Source organism: Amblyomma maculatum, chromosome 1 (assembly GCF_055883805.1).
Source record: "Amblyomma maculatum isolate TAMU_Amacu chromosome 1, ASM5588380v1, whole genome shotgun sequence".
NCBI classification, from domain to species: Eukaryota; Metazoa; Arthropoda; class Arachnida; order Ixodida; family Ixodidae; genus Amblyomma; species Amblyomma maculatum.
The window spans coordinates 103030547-103050198 of record NC_139344.1 but is presented as its reverse complement, the minus strand read 5'-3'; the positions used below and the strand labels follow the sequence as shown (position 1 = coordinate 103050198).

The following is a 19652-nucleotide window of genomic DNA, read 5'->3' as shown; positions in this document are numbered from 1 at the left end:
TGTCACCACTGCAAGAAAACAAAAATTGAATGCAAAAGGCAGCTGTGGCTTAGAAGCCGAGCATATTTTTTTTCTTTTTTTCATATGGCTGTTGTATTGTTCATTGTAGGTGTTTGTTACCATAGTACAGATAATGAAATTTTCAATTCAATGTTTATTTTGCAGTAAGATGCTGCAGTATGCCTCTTATTTCTGCCAGATGTGTGTGATTTTTATATGGCCTAGTGCCACCTGATTAGTAGCACTATGCCATAATGTGAATGGAATGAACATTTTACTTTTGCAGCTTTGTTCTCATTTTTCTTTTCTGATTATTCATTAAGCATTTTTGTATCAGTGGTTTTCTGCAGCTGTGATAGGCATACATATATTTTTCTTCAGTATCTTACACTGCAGTATATAAGAGATTATAACTGATCTGAAGGAAGTCAATAGTGCTGCTTATATTTCCTTATTTTGTATAATGTTGTTGGTAAAAGCACAATGTACATTTAAGCTCACATGTTTAGACCTGCCACTGTTTATGGAGAATGTACAATTTCATAGAGAAAGTGCTACCTGCTTTAAATAGGTCTACTGAATGAGCTATGGAGCCCACTGACTTTGGCTTTTAAGTTACAGTATATTTTGCTAATGAATACTATTATGTCTTGGCTATCATAGACTTTGCTGAAGATGGACAGAGACCTGGTGGGAGCCCAAGGCCCAGTAAGTTACTGATAGTTTTGCCCTATCAATACTCACAGAATACTACACTATTAGTCTACTGCATATTTTCTTTTTTTCTCTGTTTTTCTCATTTAAGCCTGTTGCAATATTTTAACCTGCAGACCCAGTTGTATTGCTGCTGTTCTATGATAACAGTAACTGTGCACATATTGCAAAATGTGGTGGTTGCTTGTGACCAGTCTCTCACATGATTCCTGTGTGCTTTCATTTCTAATGCTTCTTTGTACTATTTTTGCTTTGTTCATTTTCAAAAACAAATTTTTTGTGCAAATGATATTTATAAATTATGTTGACCATTGATGGTAGTCAAGTTTAGCTTGACATAATCATAATAATCATATGTATTACCACTGCTGCCTTGCAGTCATGCTCCAGACATTACCTGGCAGCTGCAGTGATGACATCTTGTGAAGTTTGTTTTTAAAAGAAGGTGCATCGAGATGTTGTGGCATTTGTCTGTGGCCTGCATGCCTCATGATGCGAAAGTTTCACCATAGATCTAGGGTGAAAACCCTCAGGGGAAGCATCAAAAAAGCTCTTAGGTTTTTCAAACCTAGATCTTTTGTGGTGAACGAAATACCCTGTGCTAGGTAATGATGAATGCCATGCATAGAAGTCCCAAACTATGTAAGGTGACAACTCATGGTTTCTGTATTTTCTCAACACCTATAAAATAACTGGTTTCCTGAAGATGATGGCAGTGTTGCACTGTGCACACCTGTCAAAAGATGATGGAAAGTATCAAACTGTGGAAAGTGCAGCCATTGCCCCAGAAAGCATAGTTTTGCATAACATTGTTTATGTAGAGCATTAGAACTAGAAAATTATTTCCACATTATGCATCACTGCTTGTAACACTGTCCCCAGTTTGTCGTCAGCCTTCATGGTTATGGGGATATGCCATTCTCTTGCATTATAAAGTATGTCTTTCCTGCAAAATGCAATTATGACTGCAGTTTGTGCGAAGTAATAGTTATAGCCAGAAGGCTTGAGCATCATATGCTAATGCGAGCAGCATGGGCACATAAGCATAGCCTTCTATATGTACACTTCTGCATCTGCTGGATCATCCAGAAAGCAATAGTATATAGTTGTCTTCTGAACTGTTCCATGATATTAGCTGAAACACTACTTACTATGGAAAGATTGTAAGTTTTTTCTCACAGATGTGTACAAAATGGACACATAGTTTTCTTTCGCTGTTTTGGAGCAACTCATAGTTTGGGATATTGCATTTTCTTTCTCCACCACTGTGTTTTTGATGACAGTGCCTGTGTCATGTGAATAGGTACCATTGAGAAACCTTGTAGCCCTTAGTGATCCAAAACATAGTTTCTTTATATGTGTACGGTAAGGTTACGCAGAGGGAATGTGCATTTGTATTAAACATGCATTTTCTAGAGTTGTAACAGATTTGTTGCTTGGACATAGATATATGCGTGCATATAAATATGCAGATAATATTTTGCTACTTGCATCTCATCAGCAATGAAAACTGTCAATTATTCAAACAGTCTGTTAGCTGCACCTGCTACCACTTTTTGCTCTTCATGTTGGAAAGCGATACCAGCCCTGAATGCTGGCGCATGCGTGTTCACACTTCTTTTGCCAGCGTTTTCTTGTAACAACTAAGCACTGTTTGCTGGATGATATAAACAGCTACTTGGTGCTGGAAGAAGCACTTCAGTTAGTCTAAGATTCCCTTGAAATGATGTACTCCAAAACGGACAAAATGTGGATAGGAAGACAGGACGAACGCAACTTGCAACTGTTTATTCACAGCAGATGGAAGTGAATATAAGGCATAGGAATCCTGAGAGGAGGAATCAAAAACATTTCCTTTCTGTCCTTGTTTGCAGAAAGAATTATTGGCGTGTGGGTTTGCCCATTCGAAAATTGTTAAGCGCGCGATCGCAGAAATGTGCCTTGACAATTCACTGAAAATGTTATGCAGCCATAATGTACAGGGAAGCTTTCAGGCACAGTCTCAGAAGTTGGAACAGGCTGGGTATCTAACTTCAATTAAAGCTGCAGTCACTGAAGCCTTACTGAAAAAGTTTAGGAAAGAAGGTTTAAGCATAGTACTCGGGACGAAGCTATAAAACAAAAATAGACCAGTTGTGATCCCTTATACACATAGGTAGCGGTTAATTTGAAGTGCGTTGCAGCAGCGTACGAAGTACCTGTGGTGTTTTCTACCCCCCAAAAAACTTGCTCCCCTGTCTTATAAAACTCATCCCAACAAGATCAAGAAAAAGCAGTGGGAAAAAAATGCATGCAGATCCGTTTATGATGTATGCTTTCGGCATCGTTTATCAGATACCTTTGACATGCGGGAAGGTGTACATCGGCCAGACTGGCCAATGTATTAATGACATTTAGCAGAGCATAAATGCGATTTAAAGAATGGGACTGCATCCCATCTACCACGTCACTGTGCTTGCGGAGGAAAAGACTTGTGCGAAGCAAGGCTGAAGGAAACAGGAATCTTCAGGAGTAGGAATAAGATAGCCCGGGAACTGCTGGAGGCATGCTACACCAATGAAAAAAGTAGTGATAGTGTAAGCACACTATCTATTGCAATGTATAGTAATGAAAGGGCGTTTTTAGATGGACACATGCATGCCTAGATGCTGTGTGCAGATCAGATTATGTACCCCTCGGGCGCATGTTTTTGGTTCCTCCTCTCTGGATTCCTGTGCTTTATATTCACTTCCATCCGCTGTGAATAAACCAACTAGCCCTCTAGCAAGTATTATTAGTCCAAGATTAATGACTTTTGAAAATTTTTTTTTTGCTTAAATGTTCAATGTCCTTCTAGGTGATAAACTACTTTGATTTATTGTTGCCATCTCCAAAAGGAACCTTTTGCTGGTTTCTAGCTGGTGTTATTGTCTGCAACTGCAATAAATAGTGCCAGTGTCAGCACATCATGTTTCTAGGTTGCTAAGAGTATGGCTTGCTGTGGTTGGCTTTCACTTTTATGTGGCAGTGTGTATTGGCCACTTGACTACTTCCCATTTGAAAACCTCTTCCTGTGGGGAAGCAGAGAGTGACATCCGAACTTGAGTTGCTTCAAAACAGCCAGCGGAAAGTGTATGACCAATTCATAAAAAAAAAAAATCTGCTTTTATCGTGATTTATGGAATTGTTAAAGTGTCTTCATGTAGTCACTTTCACAAATAAGAATACGAGGCACTCTGGCCTGAACAACTTCTTTGCAGCATATGCTCTAGAGCCCACTACAGCTTTCTTGAAACGATATATAATAAAATGTGACAGCATTATCTTTCGAAGCCGACCACGAATGATTATAGCTTTCAGGTATTTAAAATTGCAGTTTTTGTTGACAAGCTTGGCTTGAAATATAAAGCTTGTGTGTGAACGTGTCTGTAAAGAGCTCTATATGGTCATAATGTTGATTTTTTTATCCTCTTGTTTTTTGCTGCATAGAGCTAGCAACTAGTGATGTTTTTAATCACGTCAACCCACTGTATGAAAAGTATCAAGGTAACATTTGCTTGCACCTGCTAGCATGCATAGATGTGTTTTCATTGTGCATGAGGCTTTTATTGTCTTTTCTTTATGCTGATTCTATCTAAGCAAGTGGCATAATATCATTCATGTAGTAAAATGCAACCTGTAACATTTAGGATCGTAGTATCCCTGTTGTCAAAAGGTCATTTAATGCTAGTGAATATAGTATCATCACTCCCTTTTCATTTAGTTCACTGGCCTGTGCTATTTGCATGCATTTGAATCTGTACACAATCTCTGAAAGGCTGATTTAGTGGCAGCGAAGCAGTGATCTTAAATAATGGCAAAACTTACATCTCAAGAAGAAAAACAGCTCAGGCAAAAGGAAAAAAAAAGGAAATTTGAAAGTGATGTTTTAGTCAAAATTTTTCTGTGTTGCTTTCGAACTATGCTACTTTTCACAAAAAAAAAGCAATTCAAAATTTAAAAAAAAAAAAAAATTAAAACTGCTTGGAAAGTGAGAAACAAATTAGGACTTTGCTCCATCATGACTACCTAGTGAGCTGGCACCCATCACTTAATGTAACTTTGAAGTTAAGGTGTCTATGCCATTCAGCTTGTTTCTTTTGTAGAAGCATTACATATGTGCCTGTGACAAACATGGTTCTACCTTTTTCCTTGGTTGCTCTAATTTTGCTGTTGAATTTCACCCACTTCTCAGAGAAGTTCGTCAGACTTAATTCAGGTCTATTTGGCATTTATTTTGAGGTCAACTGATGTTTCAGTCAGGTGTTATGCTCAGTTTTGGGGAAATTTATATTTTTCGATTAATATTTTGCCCAATGCCTTGTGCAAATTGCAGACAGTATACTTATTTAGTTTAGGTTTCCTGCTCTGTTACCAGATGTGTTCCAAGCTTTCAAGTTTCAAGTAAAATTGTTTTAAGTAGTACTGGTCAGTAATAGCTGTTATTGTAAATTATAGAGCCTAACGTTCCGAAGCAACACATGGGCTATGAAGGACGCCGTAGCCTAAGTTTAATTTAAATCAGCTGTGAGCACTGACATAATACAACATACAAAGTTTTTTGTATTTTACCTTTATTGAAATATGGTTGCCACAGCTGAGATCAAATCTGCGACCTTAATATCAGCAGGCAAACGCAAAACTACTGAGCCACTGCGGTAGGTCTGGCACTTCAGTATTTCGCTTAAATTGACGAGTGACTGAAAGTGACAGAAATTCAGGTGCACTGTACAGGCTTGTGTTGCCATTAATTCTTGGTATAAAATAGCAGTTTTGAAGCTGCGAAACTAGCACTTAAATTTTAGTATTTTATGTGCAAGCTATTAAGTTCACTTATGTTTTTGTCATTCAGAAAGAGCTGTTTAACTTGGAAGTGTTTTTTATCCTTCGATCTTGACATACTTTGCAGCTGTGCCATGTGGTTACCATTCTGATGAATATCCTTTTTTTTTTCACATGCATGTTGCATTGCTCATGCAAGGCAGTGTGATAACCTATTTCTCTACTCTACCTGTTTTTCTTATTTTGTGCATTAAAAAAATTGCTTCATGTTAAATTTTTATCTTCTAGCTTTTAACGATCAAGTGGAAGCAAAGTCCCAAAGAGGCCCAGCACCTACGGTGAGAGCCAGTTACTGCATGCTAAGTATTTTATTTTATTGCCTTAACAGTTGTTTTTCTTTTTTCACTGTGGTAATTGCTGTGAAGCAGATCAGCTGTTGAACATATGGTGCTACTGTGACTTAGCTTTAGCTTGTGTATGTGCATGTGAGAGAGCGAGAGGGAGAGGGGGGTTTAAAAGTGACCAAATCAAGAGAGGAATGCTGAAAGGAGAAGCATCATCCATCTGTCAGCAGTGAATGCAGTAAAGCTAAATGCCTTGTGCAATACAGAGACAGTGAAGCACATTATTACCAGAGCCAAGTTGATAGGTAGTAACTTCAGGGAATGAAAGTTAGCCCTGGTTGCAAGAAAAGAGCTGGTTGAACACATGTTGGAGCTTGGCTGACTTCTATGTAAGTGACAAGCTTTCAGAAAACCGATGCATAGCTTTTTCCTTACATTGCAACCACCTCATAAGACATGCTAAGGAAATGTCACAAACAATGAAAACAGAGTGGTTTTATCTGTTAATTTCCAGGGGACTGAAGTTTATCAGTTGAGCAGATGGATGTCATTCTGAGGTGCTTTTTCTTGCTTATGTAAAATGGTTTAAGAAATGAGTGATCATATCTAGTTCTGCTGCATCCGAGAATGGAGGTTGCAAGAAAAACTGATCTATATTTGCACTGATGACAGCTGATGACCTCCAGATGACAGTATTGACCTCCTGCTTCTGCCTAAAATTATTTATTTGCCCATTGTAATGTAGTTTGCACACCTTCCAGTTTGTCCAATGTAAATTTTTCCACTTATCCTAGGGATTTCACTCTCATCCTAACTGGTACTTTGTTCTGCAAGACTCTTTCGTGGGGCCTTCTGATACTCATGGACTCAAACTAGTCTCCAGAGTTTGAAAGGCACTATTATCAAAGCAAGACCCCCTCTAAATCTTTTCTAAGCAATGTTAGTTATACCTGAGGTGAACTTTTTAAGTTTCATGGGTGCAGATGCAATGTAAAATGAACTACAGAAATAAGTAACTAAGAACTCGTGTTGTCCAATAAAGAATGTTCAAAATATAAGAAAACAAAATATCGCCCTCTGCTTTCAGAAAGTTTTTCACTTCTCATTTCACTCTCTCAGTAATGGAGTTTGGTGGCGCCAATTAAAGAAGCCATCTAGCACATCTGTGGGAGTATGCACATGATGGTTGCACGCTGCGAGTCATTTTGCGCAGACTATGGCATCACTTCCATGGCAACGACATCCCTGTAGCTGACTTAGTGACATTGCTTTGTCACATTGTTAGCACTCCATTGGTTTTTCCAGCATGAAGGAGCTGCACCAAGAAAGAAATTAGTGCTGCTTCTGGCTGTAATTTAATTTCTGTACATCATTAAAACTAGTGAATGTTCAACTGTTGCAAATGGCTCAGACATGCATGAGCATGCAGCCCTCTTGTAGTGCATTGCATAACTAAATTGTTTACAGCAGAGCAGAAACTATGAGTATGAGGTGAAGGTTTTCACAAGCAGCTGGAACCGTATGCCTTGAAGCTGTTTCTTTGCACTTGCAGCTTTCATTGTGCTGTGTGCAAGTTTTTCACAGTGCTTTTCTGGTGGCACATATGATATTTTGTTAACCCAGTGTGAAAGATTCACAGTACACTGCATTTACGCAGCCATTGCGAGCCTACCAAATATTGTCATGCGCATTGTATCTGTTAGCAAAGATCTCCGATGTGGGGTGGCCCTATCACTACAGAGATCTTGGTTCTTCGAGCAAATTAAATTGTTTGAGACATTGATGTAGGCATAATGACTGATGCCAAAAATACCACCATGTCCCTGAAAATCCTATTTTGTTCCAGGCCCCTTTAATACCTTGGCTTCTGGTGATTTTCATTTTTGACCCCTTATAGGTCAGAAACTGCATGCATGCCCGACAAGCGTACAAATTGTAAAATTTCACTCAGAATGACTCTAGAAACTGAATGATATGACTTCTAAGGCATTTTGACCTCCAGGTTTCAGTAAAGAAAGGTGTCAGTCATTATGGTTCATTAAAGAAAACTTAGAAATGTCCCCATCACTACTAGAATCATTGCATAAAAGGCTTGTTTTAGGCCCCAACTTGAATTTGCAGCAGCAGTTTGGCATCTGAATAATAGAAAAAGAGATTGCTCAACTGGAGTGTGTACAGAGACAAGCAGCTCATTGTATTTGTGGAAATATAGGAGAAGTTATAATGAAAAAAGTAATTTACAATCTAATCCTAAAATCCAAAAAAGTACAATCCTAGTACAAAGTACAATCCGAAAAAGTAATTTACAATCTTTAAAATTAAGAAGGAAATTTAGCCACCTAATATTGCTTCATAATTAAATCTCAGGAAACCCGAAGCAGATCTGCTCAATTGTGTGAAATTAGCAAGCACTAGAACACGACATGTACATGAACATTCACTAGCACCAATTTTCACACCAATTTTTCCTCGAATACTGTTGTGGCGTAGAATAGCTTTCTTTGAGTTTATGTCAATTGAGGTATTTCGTGAAGGAGTTGGAGAGTTCTTTGTATGACTCCTAGTGTTGGTGTTGTGATTAACATTGCATTTTATGTCCTGTAATTGACTTGCAGCTTTTGTGGCTGATGGTTTTATTGCTTTTATAGTTTAGTTGTACGCCGTTCCTGCTCGGGCCAAATTTATGGCTCACAATATGTACAAATAAATGAATAAATAAATAAATTTGGCTTGAGACGCAGAACTTTATAGAGCGTAAGTTAACTGTCCTGTCCCCTCAGACATAGCCTCAATATGCGATCGCCATTTTTATTTGCATGCTTAAGATTTACTAAATGTTAAAGAACAATGATAAACTGAGGAAACTAGATAACAAGTGCAACTATAATTAGCATAAAGTGGAAACTAGCATTAGTATTGAAGTGCGTGCTGCCTTAGAGCGTTGGTGGTATGTCACGCCTGTGCCCATGGCGCATTTCTCTCGCAGGGCGAGAGCTACTCTCGAGAGCAAAAGTTTGCAGGATGTGAATGTGCGGAAAACATTATTTCAGCGAAATTTTATAATCTAGTCGCCTGAAATATGTCAAAGTATAAGACATGCATGCTCTAGGTAAAAATACTATGCGACTAGGTTGCGAGGCAAAGCTAGTTTGTATAGACAATATGAAATTATAAAATTTCAAATTTAATTTCTGAACCACTCGAGCACTCTCATGTAGTTTGTCACTGCAGCGCTAGGGGCTCTTGTAGCTTGTAGTAGGTAGAGTTACTATATATAGTCCTTTTCACAAAATTGGTCATGGCCACTGCCATATTGGATACTGGGCACAGGGAAAACTGAAGATTATCTCCCCCCAAACCAGCCCCACGGCCAAGTCATACAGGTTTTGCTGAGGCTCGTGAAAAGGTCTTCGTGCAGGAACCCTGGGGCAGCGCTTGCGGTGAATGGACAGCACCACGAGTGGGTGCAAGAGGAGAGTTTCCAAGAGAGTTGCGGCCGCCTGGGCAGGGTGCACGCTTGAGTGAGGCTGCCTTAGGAAGTAATCGGGGTCCGTGCAGCGAAATGATGGCAGTTTGGGCTAGCTGGAGTGATGTAGTGAAGGATAATGCAGCAGACGCAAGACTGAGAGACACTGACGAGCCCTGGCTGCCTGCTGACCGTTTATTTTAAGGCTGCAAGCACGAGAAACAAGGAGACAACAGGTAGGAGAAGGGCGCGCAAGGAGGCAGAGCAAAAGAATGAGAGGGAGGCGGTAGAAAATACAATGTAAAAGGAAGTAGAAAAACACACATTTGTGGGGAACACCCATGACCTCTCGACACATGCGGTAAAACTTCACACAAAGCCAGCCTCGAAGGCTTCGACCAAACAAAACTGGCTGAGGAAGCATTCCTAGGCAGGGGGGAAGGGGGGGGGGGGGGGGGGGAAACAAAGCAGCGGGGAGTTTGTGGCGGAGAAGGGAAAAACTAATATGGAAGAAGAGCATGAATGAATGGAAAAGGAGCCGAAAAGGATTAAAGGAAGGCTGAAAAAAAAAAAAAACAGAAAAACTAGAGGGTCTTTTAATTGTTTCTTAAGAGGAGATGGGCGAAAGCCTACCCTTCCTCTCCTATCATTTGCCTCTTATCGGCGTTCGTTGCAGTGCTACATATAATTATAATTGGTTTACAGGAGAGGAAAGACGCAGTATTTGTCACGCTTTCTCTAGCAAGTACGAGTTTGGACGGTACACCATCGCTCCTGTAAGCATGGCGTTCCTTGGCATGCGTTAAAAGTGTGGGATTGCAGATGGCAGGAATGCTAGACAACGAGAACACATCTTGAAAGCCTGTGAACTCTCAAACGATGACCGCGGCTTGACAATGTTGGTAATAAGAAGGAACGAGCTGAGAGAGACGAAAAAGTAATGAAAGAAAGCACTAAGGAAAAAAAAAAAATTAGAGGGTCTCTTAGGTGTCTAATAAGAGTGGAATGGCGATGGCCTACGCTTCCTCTCGTATCATTTGCCTCTCATCGTTTGTCTGTTATCGGCGTTCGTTGCAGTGCTACATACAATTATAATTGGTTTACAGGAAAGGAAAGGAGCAGAGTCTCTCACACTTTCTGCGGCAAGTGTGAGTTTGGGTAGTAAACTATCGCTTCTGTCGCGTAGCGTTCCTTGCGCATGTTCAAGTGTGGAAATGCAGATGACAGGGACGCTAGGACAGATCTTACGCGCAATTCTCGCGCTCGGGATTTCGTTCCATGAGCCTAGAAACGCTTTCACCTTAAAAAGAACAACATCCATAAATTCATGAACCTATGCGACGCAAGAAAGCAAAATACTAGTAAATATGCAATTAGAAACGCGCTACATGCGGGCCTGTTGATCTCTCTACATTGCACTGGTGTTCGTACATGCTATCGTGGACAGTGACCCTTTTGGCAAATGTAGACCACAGCAAAGGTAAATAAAAATTATACAATAATGAACTGCATCCACGAGCGCGCCACTGGGCGCGCACCTAGTGCACGCGCTTTCATTCTGGCGGGCATGCTAGTTAATCCGTGCCAGAAGTTATAGGAGTTTCCCAATTTCTCTTTTCTTCTTTTTTTTTTTTTTTATTTTCCGGCTTGAAGGATTACGAATTGAGCGGACTGTAGCGTGCGCTCTTTTGGGATGAACACCTTACGACAAATCCGGATGCGATTGCCAGCTCACTGATGGTCAGGACGGCGTCCAACGTTCGCGTCGCTTTGAGACGTGAAAAATATTGTACCTGGCTAGAAAAAAATGTGTGCGATTGCCGACTGCAACCCAATAACCCATTTGTGACCACGTAATATATATAACATAATGCCGCGAATACAACTAACGAGCGAGGTGTGCGACCCACGTGTCCACGTCCAGACAGCTTCACGGCTGTTCACAGGCTGTTTCTCTATGGGCTTAGCGCCTCTGCGCCGCCTCTCGGAACCAGACGGTACAGTGGCTACAGACGGTCCATGGACGGTCCGGACTTTCCGCCGCGAGTGGGGCGCGCATCGCGGCCCATAACTGCAAGTTAACTGCATGCCTTGGGATCAGTGGGGTTACGTATTACGCACGCCCGGTACTCCTGTGAGGCCCTGAGGGATTCATTCATAATTTTGTTGCAGTGCCTAGTAATTTTATGCTAGTCTTGTGTGCTAACACGCACGGTGGTTTGGTTTGACTATTGTGTTTCACTGCTGTCTGCTGCGGTTCCATCGCTCAAAGTAGAACTATGCTTCGAGGAGTCACGACCAACGTGTTGCAGGTGCGAACCGCTGTTGTTGAAATTATCAGATTGCGGGGTTACCTATTTCCTCTAACTTTCATTTTGTAGTGCAATGGATGGCGCTAGATGGCACATGAACATAGACAGGATAGGCGCTTGACCCCCTCCGTTACGTTGTTACAATATAAACATGTGTCAACTCTACCAAGTATGAGCATTAATCCCCGTCGCCAGCCACAGGCCTCAGGACACACATATCAACTTTGTGCCTTTTGTGCAGTGATGTGCGCGAAGACTTGACTTTTCGGCTGATGCGCTATCAGTGTCTATTTTAATCAAAAATTGTTTCCGGGTTGCACAATGTCGCCTCGGCAAATACTGGACCATTTGGGCTCAAGCCTCCACAGTCAAGTAGTTCGTGATGTTCTGCGTTTTTCTCTCATTAGTTTAACATCCGAATTTGCTAAAGTTTCCGGAATCGGCTGAAGGCTGGAGCCGGCTGCGGCATAGCTTTTCGTTGAGCTGAATGGAGCAGCCGATTCGACTGACCGCGCCATCTGGCCAAGCGCGAGGCAACCAATCTTCAACGCGGGCAGGGCTGAGGCGGGTCGGTTAGGTCCCGGGGTTTCGCAGCTCGCCAGATGGCGCGGTCTGTCGAATCGTCTGCTCCTTTAGCTTCAACGAAAAGTTTCGCTGCAGCCGAATTGCAGTCTTTCGTCAATTCCGGAAAATTCGGGCAAATTTCAGTGTTATGTTAAATAACCCATCGGGAAGCGTAGACCATCGCAAACTACCTTGTGGCGAGTCTGAGCCAAAATAGTTAGTTTGCAGATAACTAACAAACCGGGCAGAAAAAATATGGAATAGACAGTATGCTTGTTACTTTTCAACTGTCGTTCTTTTGAGATGATGATATTTATAGTTGTAATGCATACCGGTGCATTGCACGGTATGCATTATTTGTGATGTTGCTGTATGACTCACTGCTATGCATGAAAATGCATCTGTGGTATTTTCACTGCAGGAAAAAGGCTGCAGAAGTAATTCTTCATCGCCGGACAGAAGCGGTGAGTTTTAGTGTCGTTGCTTTGATGTGCGTTTCAAGTAGCAGGTTTATATCTTCTTTTTATAGTGATTTACTTGGGAATGCATGTAACTTTGCAAAAGGCCTACCTGTTCTGGCTGTACCTTAACGCAAGCACTGTGATAATTAGTTTGTGGTTAAATACTGACAGATTTAAACAATTGCCACACTTACCCACTAGCAAGACATTTTGAGTTGGCTTTGCTGCAAAGCTGTACCCAGCCCAAAAATTATCATTCACAGACTGGATTTGCAACCCATGTTTAGCCCACTGCAAGGTGGCAGGGGCGGCATATGAGTAGAAAGTTGCTGGTTAGCTTTCCTGTAACTTTTTTAGACTTGTGTAATCAAACGTAGCCTTTGATGTACTCAAGCTTGATTTGCTCTGCTCATTTATATTGAATGTTCAAAGCGTTGTATTCTAAATAGTACTTTATCACATGTAACTCCCACTTTCTAGACTATAATATTGTATTTACTTAACTGGTTAGCTTTCCTGTAACTTTTTTAGACTTGTGTAATCAAACGTAGCCTTTGAAGTACTCAAGCTTGATTTTTTTTTTATTCATTGAAAGTAACCCAAAAGCAGATGCTAGTGACTTGAGGGAGGTAAAGCATTGGTCTCCTGCGACCGTTTCCATCCTTGCATAATTTTTGAAAGCAGATGTCAGTCACCTCTCATTTGCGCAGGAAACTCAGAACATTTGTTAATTAGCATGTCTCGCCTCAATGTGTACTGCTTTTTCATTTTTACGTAAACAATAGGGTGTTATCTTTGAATGATATAGCTTCAGGTCAATTTAGTTTTGGTCATAGGGTGTTATCTTTGAATGATATAGCTTCAGGTCAGTTTAGTTTTGGTCATGCCTGTTTTTGCTTGAAGGGACTGTCTACTGACTTTTTCAACTATTTTTTCTTGTGACACTTGAAGGATCCCTTTTCAAATTAACTAATACAGAACTGTGAAGCTGAGAAACATAGCAGAACAATTCAAAACTTAATTTTTTAATATGGTAGTCTTGTTTTCTCCAGCATCTGCTAACCCTGACATCATAGTATGGTAACTATGCATCTTTGAACACATCATTTGCCGTGCCGTCTAGGCCGCACGCAGAACTTGACTTCCACTAAAATGCACATATTTTGTTAAAATTATAACTCAGAGCACAAAAGCAGTTAGAAATAGAACAAAATGAATAAACACGATAAAACCTGGTGATATCTGCAACAGATACAAACGGCTGCATTAGCCTGTAACAGCACTGCCTGGCACTGCCATACAAATATAGCGGTGTCTTCAGTTGTGTGATTTCAGTTTTGAAAGCATTTTAAAAGCGTATAAAGCAAGACTAAAGGATAAAAGTAGCTGTAATGCATTAAAAGAGAAAAATGGGCAGCCTTGAAGGAGTATAGCGCCCGCCGACGCTATAAAGCGGAGGTGCTGAGATCAGCATTACCAGCTGTGTTAGAGGAAAATAAAGATGTACAGCGCATGCTTGGGTCACAAGCTCGGCACGGGCTGTTCAGAATGAGAAGCCTGCCACGCTGGTCGTCTTGCTATGGTGCTCCGCTGCAACTGTTGCAAATTTGCAGGGTTGCAGTGGAGTACCAGAGGGCTTTTTTCTTTTTAAAGATGTGTGAGGCATTACTGAATATGGATCACCACGTGGTTTTTACCTATGACTGTTAAATAATTTGTAGTTGGATTTTCTTTCTTCCCCAGTTTCGGTTTCAGCAGCCAAGTGATGCCTTTTACGTCACATTTAAGTCTTGGTCACGCGCATAATGAAACAATCTTCATTTGTTATGACTTCTGTTATTGAGGCAGGTTGGCTTTAGCGTTGTAGTGAATTCAAACTACAGAGGAACGATTATATCGCTGTTTTTCTCATCCCTCATGTGACGTAAACTTCACTTTGACATCATAGCTATCGCTCGGCTATTGAAACCGAATTAGGTAAGAAAAGAAATTCGATTATAAATTATTTAGTGGTTGTAGGCGTGTACATGGGGTGACCGTGTACGCATCATTGCAAATTATGAAGCACAGACCCTAAAATTCGGTGACTATACTCTTTTAAGTCGATATGAACAAGAACAACGGTCTCTGTGATACTGTGGCATAGTATTAAAGTGTAGTATATTCACTTTAGACTCACCAGGCAGCTACAATGCTAACCATAACAAAAGAGCACAGCATGGCACCGCCATCTGCCCAGACCCAACTTTCTTGACCAATTTAATATGTCTAAATTCTTACCTAAAGCATGAGTTTATCCCTCGTTACTGCCACCAAGTGGCGAGATCTATCAGTGTATGTCAATATTTTCATACTTGTGATCTCGATGTCTACAATTTGCACTGTCCAACAGCCAAGTACAACGCTACATGCCTTATTGGCTTAGGCTGACCTGTTGTACTCTTTCACAGTTTTACGTGAATGAATGAAGGTGTTATTATTGCAGATAAGCCAGTTTAACAATACATAATTTTGCCCTTTTTCAGTTTAGATGCACCTCATTTGTGTGACTAAAAATAAATACGCGCATGAGAGGAAACAAATATTTTTTGGCATGGGCATCATCTTTCTGGGACTACTAATTGCCTCCCCTCTGCCACTGAAGCGTTGGCCTCATTGAATGTTTATTAATCAGAGATGGCATCTGCATATTTTAAAAGCATTCTTTGAAAGTCTGGACGAGGTTTGGAAGCGTAAAGACGCAAGGAGCTCTACTTCATTGTGACCTGCCAACAGGCCCAAATTGCTTCTCTTCTAGGCTACATTCTCTGAACTACATGCATACTAAACTGGCATTAGCCAGAGAATGTCTGTAGTATGGAGCGGAGTATTAATGCACGAAATTAAATATTGCTGATGTATAATTTCAGTTCCATAAGCATTGTTATGAAATGAGATGGTATTGGTGAGTGCCAATGAAGTAGAAGGAAAAGCTGGCATAACAAGCTACTAATATGGTGTCCAGACTTGTTTCATCTATGTGTTCTGTCTGTGCTGTTTGTCATACTGTTGGTGCAATGCACTGCATGAAATTGGGTCAGCAATCAAGTTATTGCCAGCATATTAACAACAGAACATGACCTTCATTTACCACTGAGAAAGAATGACGGCAAAATAAATAAATATTTCAAAGGTACTGACGTGCTGACCCGTAGAACACGGAGACGTCCATCTTGACTGATTGTTTGTGGTCGAGCTTCGTGGTAATGTAATGAGATGGCGGTAGTAGTCCACTTGTGATGCATCTACAAATGAGCACACAGCACTTGAATGCCCCATATTGCTGATATATTATTTCAATTCCATAATCATTGTTATGAAATGAGATGGCAGTGTTTAGTGCCAACAAAGTAGGGAAAGCTGGCATAACAGGCTGCTAATATGGTGTCCAGACTTGTTTCATCTGTGTGTTCTGTCTGTGCTGTTGGTCATACTGTTGGTGCAATGCACTGCATGAAATTGTGTCAGCAATCAAGTTATTGCCAGCATAGTTTTGGTTCAGCATCTGATTTTGAAGAACTTGTTTTCTGATAGAGGAGTCTTTGTTTGATTGGGTTAATGTTGCATGTTTAAAAATAGCTTTGGATGTTGTGACCTACTTTATAATATTTATTGTCATAGCATTTTCCTTGTGCACATTCTATTAGAAAAAAAGGTACTATTGACTAAAAGATATTTTTCGTCCTTGCAAGAGAGAAAATTTTTCAGAACTTAGTCCTAACAGTGAGGGCTCCTCTTTTTTTTTTTTTCAGGCCCTTATCTTGATCCAGTAATGGGACAAACTGAGGAGGATGTAGAAGCTATGTGCAAAGATAATGGAGGCATACAAGGACACCACAATTCCTGCTATTTGGATGCTACACTTTTTGCTATGTTTTCCTGTACTTATGTCTTTGATGATATTTTGACCCGGGCACGTGAAGAGGCTGACATACCGCAGTATGATGAAATTCAAAAAGTTCTTCGGGATGATATTGTCTGCACTCTGCGCAGGTATGTATTTTTTATTTTTAGTATCTCATTTTCTTCATATATTGATGTGTGCATAACATATTGCTAAATTAAAGGGACCAGTAAATGGGTTCAAAGGTTACTGGTAAATGTGTGCGGTACATGGAACAAACGTTTTTGGGCATTTGCCCGAAGAATAGCTCCGTGGAACAGAGCCAGCAATTTATCATGTGTTAAAAAAAAACGCGCTTTTTGAAATTTGTGGGCAGGTCGGTGGTGGTGTTGGTTTTTGGGACTATTCTGTATCAGTGTGTAACATCAGAAGTATAGTGATGTCATGGTGAGTGACAGGCCACTGGAGGCTTCCATTCGCTGCAGCCAAGATGGCCACACTTTCAGCAGCTCTGAAAGTCGTTGGTTGTGTTGCTGCACGAGCCTTCCGGGCGTGCGTGAGCAAAGCCAGTGCCATCGCCCACACGGTTTTAATTTACTGTGGCCACACATTTCTGTTGACGGCAGTCATCCTTTGAGCTGCGGGTTCATTATGGCTCACAACACAGATAAAAAGGAAGAGGAAGGCAGTGACCAATGAATGTGCATGAGGGGAGAAAACACATGATGAGGAAAATGGGTGGGATATCCAGAAGTCTACAAACCAAATGTCAGCCAATGACAGATTCATGTGTGGATGCAGCCCCCTATCTGCTTTCTTACTTTTTATCCTGTGATTTTGGAGTGTATGAGTTGAGGAGGGAGAGGAGGGACATCATTTTTAATCGCCAATATCTGTGGATGAATGTAGCTCAAAATTGTTTGCAGTGGAGTGATGGGTGGTAGAATACCTATCGCTTGTTTGTTAAGTTTCTCAACCTTAGTAAATGGCATTTCCTGGTCCCTTTTTTATTTTAAGTTCTTCCTCCTTCCTGGGGTTGTTGATTTGACAAAGGAGCTTCCATGCTTTTTGCTTGCTAGCAAGGCAAAAGTTACCAGCGACAGCTGTATAGCTCTGCATCTCTTCATTCTTTAAGAGCGCTCATTAAATAGCCCATGGGGCTTTTTATTATTATTATTTTTTTTTTTCAGTTCGGTATGGTGGATATAAAGTGACACAATACATTTCGTTATGTTTTGAACTATTTTGACAAAGAATTAGGAACTAAGAAAGAAGGTGACATGCACTAAAAATATTTTTACACATGGTGAATGCAGTTTTTCAAAATTCCCTAATGTAGTTAGGGGTGGAAGGAACTCTTCTGTCTATTTAAAAATGTTTTGATATTAGGGATTGTCACAATGTTGGTCAGCATCAGACTTCATGCTTTATGTCTGCTTTGAGCATTATACAGCTAGTTTGAAAGCAGTCTTTTGAAAGTTAGTCTTAAATTGCACAAATTGTTTTTGTTTGTGTTTCAATGCTTTATCATCAAGTAGTATTCCTTTTCCCTCTTTTAATGACATTCTTCTGTTTTCTAGAAAAAAATATGTGCCTCATGAAAATGTAATGAGGCTTCGAGAGCTCCTCGACTCCCTGGGAGGTGTCTCGGGGCTTACCACTGAAGAGAAAGGTGCGCATGTTTCCTCTTTATTTGTGCACTCATATGGTTACAGTTTGTGTGCAACTCTCGTGAAGGACGTCCTTCATGTGACAAATGGTAACCTTCAAGACAAGGTTATACGAACTGCTTGTAGTGGCTGTCAAGTATTGCTGTAGGGGACTGCACCTATTTGTTATTGCACTTCATTGGTGGTAGGAGCCTGAAATCTGATTTACAGGGAGGCTTAGCGTGAGATGGACAAGGACAAGAAAGGGACGCAGGACGAGCGCTTAACTTGCAACTGAAATTGGAAGCAAAAAAAAATGTACGAGCTTGAGGAACTGTATGCGCATGCTCAGCTATCTACAGAATTTGGATAAAGGAGATAGATAAACCAAACTGAACAAGAAAATCTCGGGCTACACGAAGGCAGATAAAACATGGAGAAATACCGGAAGCATATGAAATAAATTACACAGCATTTAAAAACAAAGCCTCCTTTTGCAACAGAACAACCAAAGTTTTACTCACACACTTATTGCTTCCTAACCTATGAATAAATGACTCCTCAAGAAGCTCCCTTGCTAGTTGTTTTGTTTTGTTTTTCCTCGTCTGTCTCGCGCTAAGCTTCCCTGTAAATCATGACCTACTAACTGGCCCAGAACTCCACTTTGCTCGAGCCTGAAATCAGGTGTGCATTTATACCCTATTTTCAGTATGGAAAGTAGCAACTATTCCTTGCCCTATAATATTGAGAGAGAGACAACCTAAAAACAAATTGCCGTAGTTCTATTGTGTGGTGCCTTATGCCACAGAACCTCCTTTGATATCAATACTCTGAAAACTGGTTCATGTTTGACTAGGAGCTTGGTGCAGAAAACAGTCCAGCATATTCTTAATCATACTTTTGAAATTACAAACTTTAGTGCTGTTGAAACAGTTAGGAAATTGGCAAGGCATTTGTGACCGTTTTAGCCCCGGTGAAATCTAATTTCTTTCCATGCGTAGTTGCATACTAATGGGCCACAGTTTTCCCATGCAGCATAAAGTCTGGCCATTCATAATGGAATCAGATGCAAAAATTGCTTCTTCCAGTGCATTTCTATAGGGAAGTGAGTACTAGTTATATCTTAAAGATAAGAAGATATAAGAAAAGAACTTGAAGTGTAACCAAAAGGCTTGAAAGTAAAATGCAAACAGTGCATGAAGCTCTGGGAAGAAAATGACAGATATTTTTGCGAGACAGGAGGACAGAAAAGCAAGCTGAAACACGAGTTCAAGTTAATGGTACTTTAAGTGAAATCTCGAAGAGGAAATAGACACTGGTAGGGCACATAATGCAAAGACACATAACCAGTGGCCTCTTAGGGTAACAAAGTACACACTACTCACAAAGTGTATTTGTCATGTGACCTTCTCTCTCCTTCCTGGGCTGAAGCAGCAAGTGCAGCAAGCAACTGTTAGCA

General features: G+C 40.6%; 1 protein-coding gene across 4 annotated transcripts in view; it reads left to right on the top strand.

Annotated features, from left to right (window-relative positions):
• The window catches only part of CYLD (ubiquitin carboxyl-terminal hydrolase CYLD), a 100684-nt gene that overhangs the window by 56652 nt on the left and 24380 nt on the right, over window positions 1-19652 (top strand). For 2 of the 4 annotated variants that reach the window (XM_084588696.1, XM_084588694.1), the window contains 6 exons: window positions 664-708; window positions 4183-4239; window positions 5803-5852; window positions 12622-12664; window positions 16453-16693; window positions 18125-18216. In XM_084588696.1, the coding sequence (XP_084444822.1) occupies window positions 664-708; window positions 4183-4239; window positions 5803-5852; window positions 12622-12664; window positions 16453-16693; window positions 18125-18216 (528 nt within the window). The remainder of the gene's footprint in view (window positions 1-663; window positions 709-4182; window positions 4240-5802; window positions 5853-12621; window positions 12665-16452; window positions 16694-18124; window positions 18217-19652) is intronic. The other 2 variants (XM_084588697.1, XM_084588695.1) reach the window with 1 other exon arrangement.